The sequence below is a fragment of the Hippocampus zosterae genome, chromosome 3, assembly GCF_025434085.1.
Source record: "Hippocampus zosterae strain Florida chromosome 3, ASM2543408v3, whole genome shotgun sequence".
Classification (NCBI taxonomy): domain Eukaryota; kingdom Metazoa; phylum Chordata; class Actinopteri; order Syngnathiformes; family Syngnathidae; genus Hippocampus; species Hippocampus zosterae.
In genome coordinates, this window is record NC_067453.1 from 22,382,391 (window position 1) to 22,399,463 (window position 17,073).

Genomic DNA, 17,073 nt, shown 5'->3' on the forward strand with positions numbered 1-17,073 from the left:
GGTATTCTTGTATTCATTTGACTCAGCATGACCCAGACTAGATCTTAGTTTTACTGTTGTGCTTTCTACCGTCTTTGTTCCCGATTTATTGCTTTATTGTTTTATGTATGATAGTTGCTCCATGTACAGTACTTTGGAGACAGCTGTTTTAAAGTGCTCTATAAATACAGTTGAGTTGAGAATTTAAACACTAACTGTTCTTTCTCATCTTTGTTTCCTTCCAGCAACATGGGTTGGTGGAGGTTACATTATGGGCACTGCTGAGGCTGTTTACATGCCAACTCGTGGACTTGTCTGGGCTTCTGCACCTCTTGCATATCTTGTGAATTTTATTTTAGGTGAGTATCTGAAACATACAGCCCCTACGGTGACATGGAAAGGGAAAACTGTAAATGTCACATTTGTGGAAAACAGTTATCAGTGCCCCCTCCGTGAGTCGTCACCTTACCGTGGTGGAGGTGTTTGTGTGTCCCAATGATCCTAGAAGCTAAGTTGTCTGGGGCTTTATGCCCCTGGCAGTGTCACCCATGGCAAACAGGTTCTAGGTGAGGGGCCAGACAAAGCACGGCTCAAAAGACCCCTTATGATGAGTAAAATTAATGGATCTCAGTTTCCCTTGCCCGGACGCGGGTCACCGGGGCCCCCCTCTGGAGCCAGGCCTGGAGGTGGGGCTCGTTGGCAGGCGCCTGGTGGCCGGGCTTACACCCATGGGGCCCGGCCGGGCACAGCCCGAAGAGGCAACGTGGGTCCCCCTTCCCATGGGCTCACCACCCATGAGAGGGGCCAAAGGGGTCGGGTGCAATGTGAGCTGGGCGGCAGCCAAAGGCGGGGACCCTGGCGGTCCGATCCTCGGCTGCAGAAGCTAGCTCTTGGGACATGGAATGTCACCTCTCTGGCAGGGAAGGAGCCCGAGCTGGTATGTGAGGCAGAGAATTTCCGACTGGATATAGTCGGACTTGCCTCCACACACAGCCTGGGTTCTGGTACCAGTTCTCTCGAGAGGGGTTGGACTCTCTTCCACTCTGGAGTTGCTCACGGTGAGAGGCGCAGAGCAGGTGTGGGCATACTCATTGCCCCCCGGCTCAGTGCCTGTACATTGGGGTTCACACCGGTAGACGAGAGGGTTGCCTCCCTCCGCCTTCGGGTGGGTGGACGGGTCCTGACTGTTGTTTGTGCATATGCACCAAACAGCAGCTCAGCATACCCACCCTTTTTGGAGTCCTTGGAGGGTGTGTTGGAGAGTACTCCTGCTGGGGACTCCATTGTTCTGCTGGGGGACTTCAATGCTCACGTGGGCAATGACAGTGATACCTGGAGGGGCGTGATTGGGAGGAACGGCCCCCCCGATCAAAACCCGAGTGGTGTTTTGTTATTGGACTTCTGTGCTCGTCACGGATTGTCCATAACGAACACCTTGATCAAACATAAGGGTGTCCATATGTGCACTTGGCACCAGGACACCCTAGGCCGCAGTTCGATGATCGACTTTGTAGTTGTATCATCGGATATGCGGCCGCATGTTCTGGACATTCATTCATTCATGAATGAATGAATGAATGAATGTTCTGGACACTCGGGTGAAGAGAGGGGCGGAGCTGTCAACTGATCACCACCTGGTGGTGAGTAGGCTCCGATGGTGGGGGAAGATGCCGGTCCGTCCTGGCAGACCCAAACGTATAGTGAGGGTTTGCTGGGAGCGTCTGGCGGAATCCCCTGTCAGAAGGAGTTTCAACTCCCACCTCCGACAGAGCTTTTCCCATGTTCCGGGGGAGGCGGGGGACATTGAGCCCGAGTGGACCATGTTCCGTGCCTCTATTGTTGAGGCGGCCAATCTGAGTTGTGGCCGTAAGGTGGTTGGTGCCTGTCGTGGCGGCAATCCCCGTACTCGCTGGTGGACACCAGCAGTAAGGGATGCCGTCAAGCTGAAGAAGGAGTCCTATCGAGCCTTTATGGCCTGTGGGACCCCAGAGGCAGCTGACGGGTATCGACTGGCCAAGCGGACCGCGGCTTCGGTGGTCGCCGAGGCAAAAACCCGAGCGTGGGAAGAGTTCGATGAGGCCATGGAAGCCGACTTCCGGACGGCTTCGAGGAAATTCTGGTCCACCATCCGACGTCTCAGGAGGGGGAAGCAATGCACCACTAACACTGTGTACAGTGGGGATGGGGCGCTGCTGACTTCGACTCGGGACGTTGTGAACCGGTGGGCAGGGTACTTCGAAGACCTCCTCAACTCCACCAACACGCCTTCCTTGGAGGAAGCAGAGCCTGGGGACTCTGAGGTGGGCTCTCCTATCTCTGTGGTTGAAGTCACCGATGTTGTTAAAAAGCTCCTCGGTGGCAAGGCCCCAGGGGTGGATGAGATCCGCCCGTAGTTCCTCAAGGCTCTGGATGTTGTGGGGCTGTCCTGGTTGACACGCCTCTGCAACATCGCGTGGTCAACAGGGAGAGTGCCTCTGGATTGGCAGACCAGGGTGGTAGTCCCTCTTTTTAAAAAGGGGGACCGGAGGGTGTGTTCCAACTACAGAGGGATCACACTCCTCAGCCTCCCTGGTAAGGTCTATTCAGGGGTGCTGGAGAGGAGGGTCCGTCAGGAAGTCGAGCCTCAGATTGAGGAGGAGCAGTGTGGTTTTCGTCCCGGCCGTGGAACAGTGGACCAGCTCTACACCCTTAGCAGGGTCCTTGAGGGTATGTGGGAATTCGCCCAACCAGTCTACATGTGTTTTGTGGACTTGGAGAAGGCGTTTGACCGTGTCCCTCGGGGAGTTCTGTGGGGGGTGCTTCGTGGGTATGGGGTACCGAACCCCCTGATACGGGCTGTTCGGTCACTATACCACCGATGTCAGAGTTTGGTTCGCATTGCCGGCAGTAAGTCGGAATCGTTTCCAGTGGGGGTAGGACTCCGCCAAGGCTGCCCTTTGTCGCCGATTCTGTTCATAACCTTTATGGACAGAATTTCTAGGCGCAGCCGAAGCGTTGAGGGGGTCCGTTTTGGGGGCCTCAGTATTACATCCCTGCTTTTTGCAGATGATGTGGTGCTGTTGGCTCCTTCAAACGGGGCTCTCCAACTCTCACTGGAGCGTTTCGCAGCCGAGTGTGAAGCGGTTGGGATGAAAATCATCTTGGGGTCTTGTTCACGAGTGGGGGTAGGAGGGAGCGGGAGATCGACAGGCGGATCGGTGCAGCGTCTGCTGTGATGCGGACGTTGTATCGGTCTGTCGTGGTGAAGAAGGAGCTGAGCCAAAAGGCGAAGCTCTCAATTTACCGGTCGATCTACGTCCCAACCCTCACCTATGGTCACGAGCTACTTGTCATGACCGAAAGAACGAGATCCCGGATACAAGCGGCCGAAATGAGTTTTCTCCGCAGGGTGTCCGGGCTCTCCCTTAGAGATAAGGTGAGAACCTCGGTCATCTGGGAGGGGCTCAGAGTCGAGCCGCATCTCCTCCACATCGAGAGGAGCCAGATGAGGTGGCTTGGGCATCTGATTCGGATGCCTCCTGAGCGCCTCCCCGGTGAGGTGTTCCGGTCATGTCCCACCGGGAGAGACCCCGAGGAAGACCCAGGACACGCTGGAGAGACTATGTCACCCAGCTTGCCTGGGAACGACTCGGGATCCCCCGGGGAGAGCTGGAAGAAGTAGCTAGGGAGAGGGAAGTCTGGGCTTCCCTGCTAAAGCTGTTGCCCCCGCGACCCGGCCCCGGATAAGTGGTAGATGATGGATGGATGGATGGATGGATGGAGCTATCAGTGCATCTGGAAAGTATTGACACCACTTCACTTTTTCTCCTCATTCAATTCACATTTTGTCCTGTCACAGCATTATTCCAAAATCGATTACATTTAATATTCCTTAAAGCAATGTGGACATTTGGGGGTATTTCCGGACAAAAAACGTTTTCACGGCCATTGTAATGAAGTTGAAGACCCGTGACTATCTATCGATATCTATCGATCTTTTTTCTCTCTCTCTCTCTTTATTTACCGGTACATATGTATGTGTGTATTTATTTATATATATGTGTGTGTGTGTGTGTGTGTGTGTATACAGTAAATATATATATAACAGAGCGGGCGCCCGGTAGTCCAGTGGTTAGCACGTCGGCTTCACAGTGCAGAGGTACCGGGTTCGATTCCAGCTCCGGCCTCCCTGTGTGGAGTTTGCATGTTCTCTCGGCCCTGCGTGGGTTTTCTCCGGGTGCTCCGGTTTCCTCCCACATTCCAAAAACATTCGTGGCAGGCTGATTGAACACTCTAAATTGTCCCTAGGTGTGAGTGTGAGTGCGAATGGTTGTTCGTTTCTGTGTGCCCTGCGATTGGCTGGCAACCGATTCAGGGTGTCCCCCGCCTACTGCCTGGAGACAGCTGGGATAGGCTCCAGCACCCCCCGCGACCCTAGTGAGGATCAAGCGGCTCGGAAGATGAATGAATGAATGAATATATATATATATATACACTGTATATTAGAGCTGTCAAATGATTAAAATATTTTATCTAATTAAAAATGCAACTGTCATAATTAACTCAAATGAACTAAACAATTAATCATGATTACTCACACATTTTTTTATCGTTTCTGAATTTCCTTTTACATTTTTTGTCCTATTGTTTTCCCCATTTTAATGCTCTCATCAACATGGAATCATGAATCAGTTTTCTATGTGCCAAATGCAAATATTTACTGAAATAACAATTTCGATTTTCAATTTTATATGAACATTTTTCACATGGAGCAGTTATTCACGCATAATCTCTCACACAATATTACTGTCCATCAACAACAGTGAAAAAAATATTTTGTCACACAACAGCTGCTTTAACAGCTTCTTTCATGAAATCAAAACAGAGCAATATAACATTATACAGTGCACATCTAAGGTAAACTAGTACTCAGCCGATAGTGGATTTAAACCATGGTTGCATACTTCGTTTTTCTCAAGTTTGCTTTGAACACAGCAGTCTGTTCCTGTATGTTTGTTGAAGAATAACGAGCCACCGGACACCAGTGTTCATTATGTGCCTCTGTATTCAAAACTGCCGGCCGTACAAGCAAGCGCACGCACTTCCCCGGTGCTGCTGGGGCAAACCATTCTGAAAGGGGGGGGGGGGGACTCCCCCGAACACAGTCAGGCTATATTGATTGTGTTGGTCCTTCTTGCCCGGAAGTCTCTCTATGGTTTTGTGTCGACCTCATTTCGAATGACTACACTTGGTTCGATTACAACACTGGAGACGTTTTGTTTTCGCTAGGTCGCTACCACTGCAGCGCACATTGTGTCAGACGAACACAGAGTAGCTCCACCCGCTCTATTGATATGGACACAGATTACTGTAACCTTTGTGGTATATGGTGTTTGCTGCTTCGCTGGTCTTCAAAAAACACTCGGTGATCGGTGGCTGCTTCCCGACGAATGAGCACTTCAGGGACCACGGCTGATTGGGAAAAGATTTTATTCTACCGATGTCAGAGTGGAATCGATTCTGTCTCCTGTGAGTCTCAGATATTATCAGGCCGCCGCGAGTAGCTACAGTCACACGTACATATAGGCATAGTATGTTTAATTATGTTAAGTAGGGGCGGGCAGTCCTTCCCCGTATGTAAAAACCTGAAACAAAGAAAGTCAAGCAAAGTTCAATGTTGGCCTTTTGACAAAGTGCAGACCATATCCGCTGGTTCACAAATCTTGAAATTAGGTTTACTCTTCGAAGGCACTTGACAGCCTTCAGGGACTTTTACGATGTGGGGGACGGAAAGAAGATAGCCAGGGGGCTGTTAATCACTCAAGGGGAATTAGGGCCCAGACATCACAACACACTCTTTGTTCCAAGTACAAGCAGATGTTCAGGACAGAGACTAGTGTCAATGGTTCTCACAGCAAGATGAAATTCATCAACAATGTTCTACTACTACTTCTAGCGGAATAATTCCTTAACAGTGATGGACGGCAACAGCCACAATACCTTACTATAGGATTGCACACATTGCTGAAACTGAACTCTCCCTGACCCGCAAACATAGAATAGAATCGTGTCACTGACGCCAGGTGGACCTTCTAAGGCCATCTACAGGAATAGAGAGGGAATTCCAAATTACACTACATTCCCCCCTTCCGGGACAAAGTAGTAGTCCCGGAAACGGTCTAACAAAAGATAACATCGGTAAAGGTCCAAACATCTTTCCCCAATCAACTTTTATATATGTTCACGTCTACAATTTGGCCTAAAATCTTCAGCCTAAATCACGCTCAAGGCATGCTACTTAAGGTTATTTTAACTAGGAAAGCTCAAACTATTTAGTTAGCCAATTGCTCCCTGACAACAATCTGAGGCCTCTCAGGAACCACAAGCAAAGAAAATTGAAGTCCGCATAATTCAAACGACGATACCACCCCCCTTAGGTAATACCCTTACAACGGTGACAAATTGCGAAGTAATGAATTTGGTGTGGCCCGTTAGAAGCCCCAAAAAGCTGCCGGCCCCTCCTCGAGAAAAAACCTCGCCAGTCTAATGACAAGGAAAAAGAGGAAGGCCCTTTCTACCATCCCCAGTGGTTCCCTTCACCTGGTGTCAACCAGGTGTAAGGAGCCCTGGCACATTACAATTCACAAAACAGTATGAGCTCACCAAACAGTGAAATTGTACCATTACATGATCAGCCGGCCAGCAGGTAACAAAATGAGGTAAAAATACTGGAATAAACAATGAGGTATATAGTAATGAGATATCAAAACATGCTATCAAAACAAGCCCCCGAAATGACGCCCCCCTTCTTCATGTGTATGTGCGTGCCGAGGCAGAGTCCATTCCCCGAATCTTCAGCGATGGAACGTGCTGGGTATCACTGCCCAGGGCCTGCTGTCCATACAAAGTCCTCATGTCCAGGTCACTGTCCATAGAGTCCCTTGCACGGCCCCGGTCAGCATCCAGAGGTTCTGGAACGAATAAGAACTCCTGCCAGTATCGCGTGATGACAATGGCACTCAACGCAAAACACATGCAACTTTTGACACAATGACGATGGTAAACTGGTCGCGGGCCGGACAACGACATATGGTGGATCACATTCCAGTAGGATCATGCAACACATCACACAAACAGGAAAATAAAAACCCAAGGAAGTGGCGCTACGCAGATGTTCCCACTCCTTCATCCCCTAACTTTGGGTTTTCATTTTCGTGTACAGCTCTATTTTTTTTCTTTTTTTTTTTTTTTTTTTTTTTTTTTCTGATATCAATTCTCCTCTCACATGCACTCCCCTTATCATTTTATTATGTTTAATCCGAGTACCTGTCAGTCACTATCATTTCACCAGAGTAAATCGGCTCAGTCTTATGGTCGATCGGGAGCAGCGGCATCTGGGTCTGGTCCCCAGGCACCACCACGCCTATCCACCGTAATATCATGGCCTTTGCGCCAGTCATTATCACAGTGCAAAAACAAAGCACCACACATAGTGATATCACGAGCGCCCCCAACGCCTGCGCCACTACCGTCCCTATAGGTCCCAGTCTATCCTGTATCCAGCTGGTTGCTGACCAGCCAGCTCCCTCAGACGGCCCAAAAGAATCTTGAATGATTTTAAGCGCGTCGATGATACTGGTAATGTTGTCGGTGTTATCAGGGATCAAAGTGTAGCAGGCGTCATCTGTCAAGTTCAGGGCTATGCACAACCCCCCTTGCCTCGCCAAGATATAATCCAAAGCCATGTCATGTTTAAGCAGGGTCAACCGATGGCTCTTCTGGGTAAGTGATAACTGTCGGAAACCCCTGATCGTCTCATCCGCAAATCCCTGGAGGGTATACGTAATATTGTCAATGTGCTCGGCCAAAAATGTCACTCCATACCAGGGAAAGATCCCAATGCCCCATTTTTCTCCCAAGCTAATTCTCCAATGGTATGCCTCCCTAGTGTGAAACGCCGCCATCTCCCTCTTGGCCCTGCTTGGGACCGCCTGATCGAATGCACCATCAGTTGATACCACATGTTTCTTCCTGCCCATTCATCAACCCCCGGTAATGCCAAAGCATCGAACCCATAAGCCTTCCAAACAGCTTGCCGTCTTACCATAGCATGCAAATTGGTTCGCACCTCCGCCGGGGACCAGTCCGAGTCCGCAAACGCTTCGTGGACAGGTCCTGGAACGTCAGGCGTCGGCTTTACCGCCTCCGCCGTTGTCATGCGCGTCCCCGACGCGGCCAGCTGCGTTTCAATGTTGTCGCCACTCGTTGTCATGGATACACTGTCAATTTTGATTGTGTCTGCCTTCTCCGTCTTAACATACTCAGTGGCTGGGCTGTCTGGTTGTTCGTCATCAATTTCTTTTTTCTCCGTCAATGTCACGAAAGTAACACTGTCTACCGTAGTTTGGTCGCCCCTGCGTTCTGCCTTTCCCACTCCCATTTTGAAACAGGTACACGTATAGTTTCCGAAATCACTCATGCCAATTTTTGTCAGAAATAGAGCGCAATCTCCTAACACCTCAAATCGCCTATTAGTAACAGTACATTGTCCCCATATGTTCGCTGGGCCAGGGCAAGGGTGTTACCGGTGTTGTCTTCCTGCCCTTGCGCAACTACATGGCAGTATGACAGCACTTCCCAACACTCCCTCAACATTGCTCGATGTAACGCTGCGACCGGACTCTGTGGCGGACTGGGCGTCCGTCACTGGGTCCTGTTGGGTGCCCGTGTCCCTGTGGGACACCATCTCCGGTGGTAGTTGGCACGGTGTCTCTGTGTTAGGGAGAGTCACCTGTATCTGGGGAGGGCGCGTTGTCGAGATTGACATTGTCGAACTGTTGGCTTCCTTGATCGTCGGCTGTGCTGCCCCCGATGTCCTCAGGAACAGATACAGCAGACACGTTATCCACCACAGTTCGACCTTGCCCATCTTCCTCCCGATCTGGGCCCCTGGGCGACTCTTGTTCTGGCAGTTGTTCGGAGTTCTCGCAGCCGTGACTCCCCCTTTGGGGTTCTCCATCTTTGGGCACCTTGACGCAGTGTGTCAGATGGTACCAGGTTGGCGACCCTTTCACTTGCACCACTGTTCCGGTACAGCGGACAACTTCAAATGGCCCCTGCCGTCTTTCGTTGTACCACTTGCGGCGGAACACTTTCACATACACCTTGTCTCCTGGCTGAACCGTGTCTTTAGTATTTGCTTCGAGTCTCTCTTGTGTTTCTTCTTGTTTCTGCCTGTCAACAACATAGGTGGAGATATTCCTATGTATCTTGGTTAAATGTTTGACATAGGCTTTCATTTCGTCCTCCAAAATTGACAGGCTTGGGCCTTTCCCACTGGTACGCAAACACGGCGAAGGCATGCGTCTACCGGTTACCAATTCATGTGGGGTCAAATGCAAATCGCGCAGTTCACTCGACCGGCAAACCATCAGTGCCAGTGGTAAGGCAGCTATCCAATTCAAGCCTGTATGTTGACAAATTTTGGAAATTCGATTTTTTATGACGCCGTTCATTTTTTCACAAATGCCTTGGCTTTGTGGATGATACACTGCTCCGAGTCGCTGTTTAATTCCCAATTTTTGCATTATGATTTTGACCGTTTTATCCACAAACTCTCTCCCGTTATCTGAAGAAATCCTATCCGGCAGACCCCATCTGCTGATAACTTCGCGGCACAGAAACTTGGCCACAGACTGAGCATCTTTCCGTTTAGTTGGACAGGCCTCCGGCCATCTTGAAAACCGGTCTACGACCACCAACATATATCTTTTCCCTTCGACAGGTTGTATCATGTCGACAAAATCCACCACTAGTTCTCTCATGGGGCCATTAGGAGTCGGGATATAACCCGTGGGGGTGGCTACCCCTCTTCTCACATTGTTTTCCAAACAGATTGCACATTTTCCAATTACCTGGTCGATTTGTTCGAGCAAATATGGCGCCCAAAACCCGTATTCTGCGGTTATTTTTCTCTTTACCTCCCCCCTTGACACATGGGCCAACCCATGTGCCTCTTGGATTAATAGTCCCAGCAAATCCGGCGGCGCCACTACCAGCCCTTCGTGATTTCTCCACAGTCCAGTAGGGTCTTGACTCGCCCCCCTTTGCTCCCAAAGGTGTTTATCCATCGGGTTAACGGCTGCCTGCATTAAGCCCTTCTGCGAGCAGGCATGCTTCTGTTAACCCCACCAGTTCAGCGAGTTGGGCCGAGGCCGGTTGTGGCACCACTTCGGCTTTGATCGTTACAAACTCAGGTCATCACCATCTGAGTTTTTGATATAAGCCTCTGATACGTTGGTTCGAGCTTACCTTGAATTGCAGATGAAAAAACCCATGCCTCCCGAATTGGAGTCTTCAATTTAGTAGCCGACAGGACTGGACGTCCATCAATTTCATGCCGATACAAACCCGTCTCATCCCTGGCCACCCGGTTAGTTCTTCTCCTCCGGGATACCCTCTCTTGGTCTGAAATAAGGTTGTTAGTTTGGAAAACATACAACTTCCCATTTTTGATTCCACTTCCATCACTAAAGATCAAGTCGTCTTCTGCAGTCTCTTTAGTCATCTAGTCTGCTTTGTCATTTCCTGCTTTTATGTGGGAAAAATCCTTCTAATATGTGTCCTGCATTTAATAACTACTTCTTTTGGTTTTAGCAGAGCCTCTCTAAGTTTTTTGTTTTTTCTTCACTATGTTGAATCGATGTTCCTGTGGCAGTTTTTAAAAAAATTTTATCGTAAACATTTGCCTCATGCTGCCGCATATCTGATGCATGCTGAATGTTTTTGTTCAATTGGGTCCAATTGCATGCTGTCAAAATTCATCAAAATTAGTCTTTTACTTCCCTGTTGTTCACGTTCCCCTCTCTTTTCTGAAAAAGAACTACAGAAACAGAACCTTCTTTTTCAGAAACATCCAAGTAAATCAGCTAGACCAGGCTGCACAAAAGAAACCGGCATCGCTGTACCTTCCGATGTGTTCAGTCTCCCCAAAAATATAAAGGCAGTGCGCATTGTAATTTTCACATGCGATAGTTTGAAACCGCAAAAAGCCAAACGTCAAAGGAGCCACCACGTGGCATCCAAACAACAAATCTTAGATGATGCATTACTATACCGAATAAGCACAACGCCATCCGTATGTCGGAAAGAGTAGATTAGGTGTTTAAGCACTTGAATAAAAATTCCAAAAGACAAAATCGAATACGTGGGGCAACCGGGTGTGGTAAAATTTAACTCCCAGGTGAGAGAATGAGAAAATTCCCTATACGATTCTGAAAGTGGTATATGGAAAAAACCTTAGCTAAATTGATTACAAAAAAGGTGTACGAATGAGAATTTTTGGATATTTGAGTAGACGGCAAAAAAGTATGAGCGGCGCGGCCATGTCAGGCCTAGATACCAGTCAATGAGATGAGATCCTCTGACAGGTCCACTCTGGCTGCCACACCCTTCAGGACCTACAATAATTGAGGAGGAGGGAACATTAAATAAATTGCCTTGTGTTTCACCCAACCAGGCCATGCGATAAATTTCAGTCTCTAGTTTGTCAAAAGCATTTTGCAGTGGGAAGGACCGATCAGCGGATGGTAAGGTCATATGGAGGAAGTCTAAGGAGACCAAAGCCTATACTGTTGGAAGATAGAGTTCAGTGGTGGGTCATCGGCTGACTTTAGCAACAGTCAGCCTTGCATCAGGCAGGCATTGGGAGCAAGTGTGGTCCAGCATGTCCAAGTTCATGACAGTCTTTCAGTGAGGCCAGCAGTGATCCCTATTGTTGGGGATTCAGGTACCCATGGAGCAGATGGGTATTGTCCATGTGGGGGTGCCGTATCCTGTCATTGTTGTTGGTTTTGCGGAGGAGGAGTCAGAGCTTGTTGATCATAGCCTGATTGATGAACAGGTGGGTGCCGGCGGCGCGGGCATTTCCTTGTCCAATGATTCACATCACCACAAATGAAACAGCCAGCTTGGCTCCCGTGACTTCCTCGTCCACGCCCACCTTCCCGTCTCAGACCTCCCCCCAGCCATGCGTCTCGGCCCTGCCTTGTGGGCAGGCCGTAATGTAGAGGTGTGGCTTGGAGCTGCGGTGTGGGTGTGATCAGCCGTGGTGGATCCTGTTGAGAGAAACTGATTGACATTTGATTAGATCTCCCAAGTTTCTCTTTTTTGCATGCATTACTGGAGGCTCTCTTAGCCTCTTGTACTTGTGAATTCAAAAAGTCGTTTTGTAGCTTGGATGTTTTCTCAGTCTCTTCCTCGGCTCTCATTCGAGATTGTTGCACATAATACAGGAAATGAGTTCGCCAATTCACGTCATCTGAAGTGGGGAGAGTGGGAGAGTTAGTCATCATTTTCTGCACATCAGACGGACAACCCCCCAGCACTGCTTGCCTGAACAAAGCCTGATTCAATGGATGACTATTGGGGTCCTGTCCTGTGACAGTCACCCAAGCATCCATACAATTAACCAAATAAGTCATTGGGTGTACCTCAGATAGCAATTCAAACGCCAATTGTTGTGAAGGACCCAATGTTGTTGGATAAATGGAACTCAGCGCGTCTGATTTTCTATCATTCAACCTAGTCAATTTGCAAGAGGCTATTCCCTCTAATAGGTCCATAATCTCTTTGGGTAAATACTTACTCTTAAGCCAGTCTGTTGCCCACAACTGTATGTCATAGTCAATTTTGGGCAAATCCAGCAATATTTGCCTCGTCAATTCAGTCTCCTTAGTTACAAAAGTGGTCGCATCCCAAACACTCATGCTTTCATTATCCTGTTTAATTTGCATACATTTTTCTCCTTTTATCAATTGTTTATGGACCACCCTGGGCAGATCAGGGGGAAGCTTGGCACACAAGGGATTCGGGTGGGGGCCAGTAAAACAGCTAGTATGTGTTATCCCCCTTCCTGTAGGTTTGTGCTTACAAACCTGCCTGTGGAGTCTACACAATGATTAAAGTGCCCCTCTGTTAAGACGTTTATAATTTCTTTTTTTTTTTTAATTCACTCAATCTCTTTAACCCTCACAACAGTGTCTTCGATTGTGATGAATATAGACACATTTTCGTGTGTGTGGTGAGCTCAGGTCTCTCTGCCTGCAGATTGACCATCCGCTCCAATTTCTTCTGCCTTGTCTATGTACAAGTGACCACTCGGCGCTTGTAGTGGGGTCATAATTTTAGCGCTCGTCACCTCATGCGGTGGAGGAGGCATCCTCGCTGCCTTGTTTATCATAACTTTGTCGAGTTACTTTGGTTATATATATTTTTTTTTCTTTTTCCAATGTCGAAGGCAGTGGTCAACTACCCATGAAATGCAATATATAGAAGAACCTCTACTTGTCAACTTGACCCTCTCTTTTCCCTTCGCATATCAACCACATCATATTATCATCTTAGAAACATCCACCGGCTCCGCTCTTTTCTCACTCCTCACATTCAGAGCCATCCATAACCTAGCACCTCCATACCTACCTGACCTCATCCACATTCCTACACTTGTCCGCTCTTTTCGTTCCTACTCCTCTCTCCTTCTCTCTGCCTCCCCTGTTCGTCTCGTCACCATGGGAAACAGAGCCTTCAGTCGATCTGCTCCCCGCTGACCTTCGTAATACAGACTCATTAACACATTTTAAATTCCGCCTCAAAACACATCTGTTTGGACAAGCCTATTCACTCGTACCATAAAGCCATTATTCTTTCTGTTGTTGTATTTTTTCTTATTTTATTTGATGTTGATCTTAACATTGTATTCGTGATTTTGACTGCTTGTTGTAAGGTGTCCTTGAGTTCATAGAAAGACCCCCACAAATAAAATGTATTATTATTATTATAATATTATTATAGCTCAAATTGAATACATTTAGTTTTTTCTTTTTATATTTCAAACTATTGTCTTTAATTTAAATTAACAAGTCGGGCTTTTCTGCAACTCCAATTTCTCATTGCTCCCAGAGGGTCTAGTGGGCGCCAGCTGACCCTCGTATTATTTATGAGGGGCCACACTCTTTCTTGAGATGCATACATGCACATCTATATTAGTGTCGTTAGGTAGCATTCCCGTGCTTCTTGTTTCTTGTTAGACAGCTGTGGCACATTAATTCTCCTGGGTTTCAGTTACCTCAGGACCTCCACAGTTGGTCATGCATTCTTGTGCTCCTTCAGCATGCCGTCCCCCATCATCCTGTCACATTTTCTCGCTACCAGCAAGGTCGGCCCCCAAATGGGCACAACTCCGGCCCCACGCCCCGCCCCCACGTCACCCACACGGGGAGTGCCTAGCCTTGAAACACGGTGGGCAGGTACAGGTTGGCCAGTCCCTGTCCCGCCCCCGAAGCCAGATTCCCCTCCCCGAGCGGGCACCGCAGGCGGGCACGCGCCCCAGAGCACCGAGAAGCACAATATCCTATCCATTCCATTCGTTTCTTCTACAAGCACGCTCACTCACTCGCACTCAAGCGCACACACACTTACTCACGATTGCGCACACGCGCACACACGCGCGCTCACCTACTCACACCCATGGGTACACTCACACACACACACACATATACAGGGATCCCACACGTCTCTGCATGCACAGACGCTCACAAACAAAGAAGACAGACACTCACAACCAAAGAAGACAGACACTCACAAACAAAGAAGACAGAGCAGGATTCGAATCCATTCCACGTTTTGCTGTTTGCCAACTGCGGCTATGCAGTTTGTTGTTTAACAGTGCAGATATGCACTGACAAATACGCACGTCTTACTTAACTTTCGTTTCGTTTCGTTTCTAATAGCGCTTTATATTTTCCCCTTTATTTGTTCTGCAGAATTTAACTTAAGTGTGCACACAAAATACTTTTTTCCCCAGGTATACCAATCCTTGCATTCCAGAGGCCTCATTGCCACGTTTTCCCTTTTTCACACAGAGGGATTTTCTCTACACACACAAGCCGTCCAACACCTATTTCCCAAACGCGGTCTGTACAGGCTCAAATTTATCAAACTTTGACAGATGTGTATGCTGTTATGACACGTCCCCATAGAGGAATCGAACCGCAAGCAGATCGTATCAGCTCAATCAATATTCAAAAACCGCCAGTCCTTCGTTTTACCTGGGGGCCTCTTACACCAGCATTTAAATTGACAAGCCTTATAACTCACATACACCTCTAATTCGATCAGTGCCCAAACGACGTGGCTTCGCGCGCATCATTCTCTTCGGCCCACATGTCTGTGGCTGGCCGTATATTTCCTCGGCCCACATTCCGTGGCTGGCCGTCTATTTCTTCGGCCCACATTCCGTGGCTGGCCGTCTATTTCTTCGGCCCACATTCCGTGGCTGGCCGTCTCTCACACTTCACGGTACGGATGCCAAGGTTGCGTTCGTTCCTATTAGCCAAACGCGGTCGACGCAACCTCCCTTTTGCGCTGGACTTTGGCAGAGACTAGGCTCCCACCGGACATCTCCGTTTGGGTTCACCCATCTCTTGTCGCAGCATAGTTCAATCGTACCCGTGTTTCCGCCACAATCACACAGCTAAAATTTCGATCCTCCGCGGGACCACTGAAACGACTAATTTCCACGTCCACGTTTTATGGGACTTCCTACTATTTTCTTCTCGTTTATCATTCACACCAGACATGTCATGCATACAATTCCCAAAACGTTTTGTTACTGTTCCCTTTTTATTTATTGTTTTTTATTTATTTTTCCTGTTTTTATTTATTGTTTTTTATTTATTTTTCCTGTTTTTATTTTTTACTTTTCTTTCGCTGTCTCTATTTGGGGCCACTCCCCCTTCAATAGTCGCATTATGACGGCTTTTGACTAGGAGAGACAACTTTCCCTGGAGCCCGCCGTGGCCCCATCAGATCCGTTTAACTGTCCTCCGTGCGGGGGACAACGCTCCCTCCCCCCCTTTCCAAGAGCGAGCATGCTGCGGCGACTTTGAGTGCAAGCAACTCACCTCACAACAGGTCGTCGGCTGGCCGCTGGATGCTCGCGGAGAGAGCGGACGGGACGGGACGGTCCCCTGGAGAACACGAATCCTGTTCGTGACGCCAAAAATGTGGTATATGGTGTTTGCTGCTTCGCTGGTCTTCAAAAAACACTCGGTGATCGGTGGCTGCTTCCCGACGAATGAGCACTTCAGGGACCACGGCTGATTGGGAAAAGATTTTATTCTACCGATGTCAGAGTGGAATCGATTCTGTCTCCTGTGAGTCTCAGATATTATCAGGCCGCCGCGAGTAGCTACAGTCACACGTACATATAGGCATAGTATGTTTAATTATGTTAAGTAGGGGCGGGCAGTCCTTCCCCGTATGTAAAAACCTGAAACAAAGAAAGTCAAGCAAAGTTCAATGTTGGCCTTTTGACAAAGTGCAGACCATATCCGCTGGTTCACAAATCTTGAAATTAGGTTTACTCTTCGAAGGCACTTGACAGCCTTCAGGGACTTTTACGATGTGGGGGACGGAAAGAAGATAGCCAGGGGGCTGTTAATCACTCAAGGGGAATTAGGGCCCAGACATCACAACACACTCTTTGTTCCAAGTACAAGCAGATGTTCAGGACAGAGACTAGTGTCAATGGTTCTCACAGCAAGATGAAATTCATCAACAATGTTCTACTACTACTTCTAGCGGAATAATTCCTTAACAGTGATGGACGGCAACAGCCACAATACCTTACTATAGGATTGCACACATTGCTGAAACTGAACTCTCCCTGACCCGCAAACATAGAATAGAATCGTGTCACTGACGCCAGGTGGACCTTCTAAGGCCATCTACAGGAATAGAGAGGGAATTCCAAATTACACTACACCTTCCACACAAAATAGTTCCAAACAAGTAACAATCGCGTCAGTGGCATACATTGTATACTTGTATGATACAGGTAACTTTGGTCTCGTCAGTGGAGCAATCTGGCAACTTTTTAAAAGTAAACTTTCCATTCATAAACTATTTAAGTATCCGTTTCGGTGTCTCATGCTGCCGTGGCTGGCAAAACGGACATGGGCGTGGACTTCTGCAGTAGTGATGGGTCGTTTGCGAACGAACCGGCTCTTAGAGTTGGCTCTTTGAATTGTATGACGGGAGCACAGCAGACTTTAT

The 17,073-nt window shown here is 48.3% G+C and overlaps 1 protein-coding gene and 1 long non-coding RNA gene across 5 annotated transcripts in view; one reads left to right on the forward strand and one right to left on the reverse strand.

The window, feature by feature from the left end:
• Positions 1-17,073, forward strand: part of LOC127597451 (high affinity choline transporter 1-like) — a 32,823-nt gene that overhangs the window by 10,217 nt on the left and 5,533 nt on the right. For 3 of the 4 annotated variants that reach the window (XM_052060478.1, XM_052060476.1, XM_052060475.1), the window contains exon 3: positions 225-338. The exons of the other annotated variant lie outside the window; for it this stretch is intronic. In XM_052060478.1, coding sequence (XP_051916438.1) covers positions 225-338 — 114 coding nt within the window. The remainder of the gene's footprint in view (positions 1-224; positions 339-17,073) is intronic. 4 annotated transcript variants of the gene reach the window in all.
• LOC127597474 (uncharacterized) overlaps positions 1-17,073 on the reverse strand; it is a 41,026-nt gene that overhangs the window by 9,493 nt on the left and 14,460 nt on the right. The window lies entirely within an intron of this gene.